Source organism: Seriola lalandi, unplaced genomic scaffold, assembly GCF_002814215.2.
Source record: "Seriola lalandi dorsalis isolate HSWRI2012SDOR001 ecotype SW California unplaced genomic scaffold, Sedor1 jcf7180002054771, whole genome shotgun sequence".
NCBI lineage: Eukaryota > Metazoa > Chordata > Actinopteri > Carangiformes > Carangidae > Seriola > Seriola lalandi.
In genome coordinates this window covers 31690-35458 of record NW_019525324.1, presented here as the reverse complement: position 1 = coordinate 35458, position 3769 = coordinate 31690, and the positions used below count along the sequence as shown (strand labels likewise).

Sequence of the window (3769 nt, the reverse complement as noted above, 5' to 3'; positions counted from 1 at the left end):
GGACCAGGACCAGGACCAGGACCTGCACCTGGGTACTGAGGTCCCTTTCTTTAAGTCACTGTCTGTGTCTGCGGGGCGTTCAGGTGAGCTCACAGGTGGACTGGAACACGTCCGACTGAGACCTGATCATTATTTTAATCCGTTTTCTGCAACTTGAAACTTCTTTTCCACAATTTAGAGGCAAATATTTTCATTTTCACTCATCATTTCACCTCTGACTGAAATCTGTCGTTAGATCTAAAGAGGGTGGCGTACCTACCTTTGTCGCCATGGTTACTATAATACTGTACATATGCAGTGACTTGATAATAGTTTATAACGTTTCCTGACTGTTTCTACAGAGGTCCATATTTCATCTCTTGAGGTTGTGTTGGCGCTAATGTCGGTTTGGTTATTATAAAATAAACACTATAACAATCTATTAAATGACATCATTACATTTATTACCATCCTTTCAACTGTCCGACAGTGGAGCATGATGGGTAGTGTCCCTGCAGGAGCACAGCCTGTTGTTTTTGTTGTTGACTCCATTCAGGAACCTCAGAGGATTAAATTAAGGTTTGGAATGAAACCAGATGAAAAGCTTCAGGAATTAGTCTGTGGTAAAGTCACGTTAGTTTGTTTGTTGTCGTTTCCAATAAAAAGGTAAAAAACTGTTTCATTGACCGAAGTCTAGACTCCAAACCTCCATTTTTCACAATGTAAACAGCAGACTGTGATTCGCTGGCATTAATCAGCGTCTGATAGGTTGATTACCTGCCCTCCTCCCCTGAGATGGACTGACCTGCTGAATCCAGTTAAAAGCTGTGAACCTCTATTGATTTCACCTGTTAAATCCTCTTCTGTCAGGAGGGGGAGGAGGGGGCGGCTCCCAGGGATTTGAAGCCTTCACATGTGAGGCGTGGACTGTAAAGAAACAGGATTAAAGTCTGTGTTAGTATTAGTGAAGGTCCTACACACGGAGCTGACGCCTTCCACTCCACATTCAGGGTTTTTTATTGATCTTTTATTTAGTTTATTTTGTCGTCCCATTATTTGCCTCCGGTGGCAGCTGAAACATCTGAGCAGCTATTGGACGGATTTCCTCAGTGTGGTGCAGACATTCATGGTCCCCAGAGGATGAACCCTCATGACCGTGGTCACCCTCTGACTTTTTCCTCAGCGGTACTTGCAGATAAGCAAAAGTTAGCACGCTAAGACGCTAACATAGGCTGTAGATAAAGATGGACGTCGCCTCTGTGACGTCACCCACAGGTTTCTGAAGCTCAGAGTGAGCTGCTCCACCGTTGCCATCTTGGCAGTGTCTGACTCCGCCCCCTAACTCCCAGCTGATCCAAAAATGGTCAAAGAGGAGGGACTCCTCATTTTAACATGGGAGTCTATGGGGACTGACTCACTGTTGGAGCCAGACTCTAGTGGTCGTTAGAGGAACTGCAGCTTCATGTTTCAGCCTCGGAGGTTGATGATTTGACGCTAAACTCAACAGGTGAACATGATAAATATGTCACAGCTAGCATGGCTGCAGACTCTTATTTTGAAACAGCAGGTATCTCAGTGAACTGGTGGTTATTCCTTCCTCCTTCCTGCTTCTCAGCAGTGAAATTAAACTTTGGATGGTTATTTTCTATAGTTTATTCCTGGAGGCGTCAGACATGAAACATGTTTGTCTCTGGTCTTTAATATTTAAATGACTGAGCAGCTGAAACATCGTCTTAAACGTGACAAAGAAAAACCCTGAAACTTGACAAATGCAGGATCCTGATGCAAGATTCACTGGATTAACTTTCTTATCTTCAGATTAAATCCAGACACGTGAACGTGTTTCCTAAACTGCGGATCCAGGTTTCCGGAGGGTCGACACATCAGAGAGGAAACAGGTTTGTCTCAATTAGTCTTCATCCCGTGGAGACGAACCTCTTCCCTCTTATCTGGGTCCCAGGCTGAAATACTCAGAATTACCCATAATCCCTGACTCAGCCGAGCGTTTGCCCTTTGCTTCGACCTGCCTCGCAGCGGCTGAACTGTTTCGTTCTGAAATGAGAAATGTGGCGTTTGAAAAGCTCCGCTGCGTCTCCAGGAGAATGACTGATGACACGAAGGGAAGGTGGTGACCAGCTCTGACTGACGGGCTTTTATTCTGAAAGGCTCTCTCGGCTCTGAGGTTTTCATGCAGTTTGAAAGGGTTTCTCTTCGCCGCCTGAAGGCACTGACCTGGAGTCAGCGTTGTTTTTGTCCGTGAGCAGATGAAGTTCATTATTTGTTCCAGACGACTTTGTTCTTCAGTCTCTGCTTCACATGATGATGAGAAACGCCGAGTAACAGACAAAACTCATATCTATGATTTATAATAAGAAGATCATTTACAAACATCAGAATGAGCAGCGAGAAGCTGCTGTGGTCTCATCACACACAAAACAAGTCCTTAATAATACATTTTAAAGCGCTCTTCAGGTCGTCACGCCGCCCTCCCTTCTACTGTGTCAAAGTATTTGTTAAATAATGATCAATAATGAATCAATACACTGACGCTGACAGTGATCAGAGACTGACTCTAACACAAAATCATCCAGCCTCAAAAACTCTTTCTCTACATGTCATCAACATCTCACACGTGTGTCAGGGGTCGTGACCTCAGGGTCCGAACCCAGAGCGGTCATGGCTGCCTCAGTGCCCTCAAGCAGCGAACCGGTTTCCTTCAGGGAGTCGTACTCGCCGCCACAGCGAGCGAGCGAGCGAGTGAGCGAGCGCCGAGCGGAGGAGAGTTTCCCTCCTGGGCAATCGATACAGATCCCAAAAATAACCCTGTGTGTGTGTGTGTGTGTGTGTGTGTGTGTGTGTGTGTGTGTGTGTGTGTGTGTGTGTGAGTGGGAGGCATTCAGATAAGGTTGTATAGATTTATTGACAGTGTTAAGTTGAAGTGTTGAATAATATAGAGGAGTCCACTGAAGTAACAGCAGCAGCTGCTACCTGCTGACACACACACACACACACACACACACACACACACACACACACACACACACACACACACACACACAGTGAGTTGCAGGGCGTCTGTCTGAACCAGTGTCACTGAATCAGTTGATTTTCAGTCGGAGCTGCTTCGTTTTCACTGGATCAAAACTTTTCTTTTCATCAGCAGCAACATTCAGCTTCCTTTATGTTTCTTTGCAGCTGAGGCCCGAGGCTGAAACTGGACCTCCAGCAGTAATATCTTATTCCATTAGAACAGCTGCTGGAAACTGGAGACTGAACCTGACAGGTAGAGGACGTGCGTGCAGGTGTGTTAACCGTCTGTTGTCTGCTGTGTTTCCTGTCTTTGCAGCGGGGGCGGGGAACAAGCTGGGCTGGGCCTTCGGTCTCGGGCTGGAGAGACTGGCCATGGTGCTGTACGGCATCCCGGACATCCGGCTGTTCTGGAGTCAGGACGAGCGCTTCCTCAAACAGTTCAGGGTGCAGGACGTCCACCAGGCCGTCTGTTTCCAGGTAACACACACACACACACACACACACACACACAACACTACAGTGAACACACCATGTTGGACTGTGTTGAACGAGGTAAACAAACTTTATTTGTGAGACACTGATTGAATCAGAGACAAACTAATGAGCTTCACAATAAAAGCTTTAGATTTTAAAGGTTTGGACTGACGTGTGTGTGACTGACTCACCTGAACATTTCAGATCATTCACACGTCACCAAACAAACCGTCACTTGATATCTGAGTTTTCCATCATCACGTCAGAAACGTTCTTCCCCTCAAAC

The 3769-nt window shown here is 46.1% G+C and overlaps 1 protein-coding gene across 1 annotated transcript in view; it reads left to right on the top strand.

The window, feature by feature from the left end:
- Positions 1–3769, top strand: part of fars2 (phenylalanyl-tRNA synthetase 2, mitochondrial) — a 68792-nt gene that overhangs the window by 61738 nt on the left and 3285 nt on the right. Inside the window, exons 8-9 of the mRNA XM_087179040.1 lie at positions 2621–2761; positions 3326–3486. Of these exons, the coding sequence (XP_087035166.1) occupies positions 2621–2761; positions 3326–3486 (302 nt within the window). The remainder of the gene's footprint in view (positions 1–2620; positions 2762–3325; positions 3487–3769) is intronic.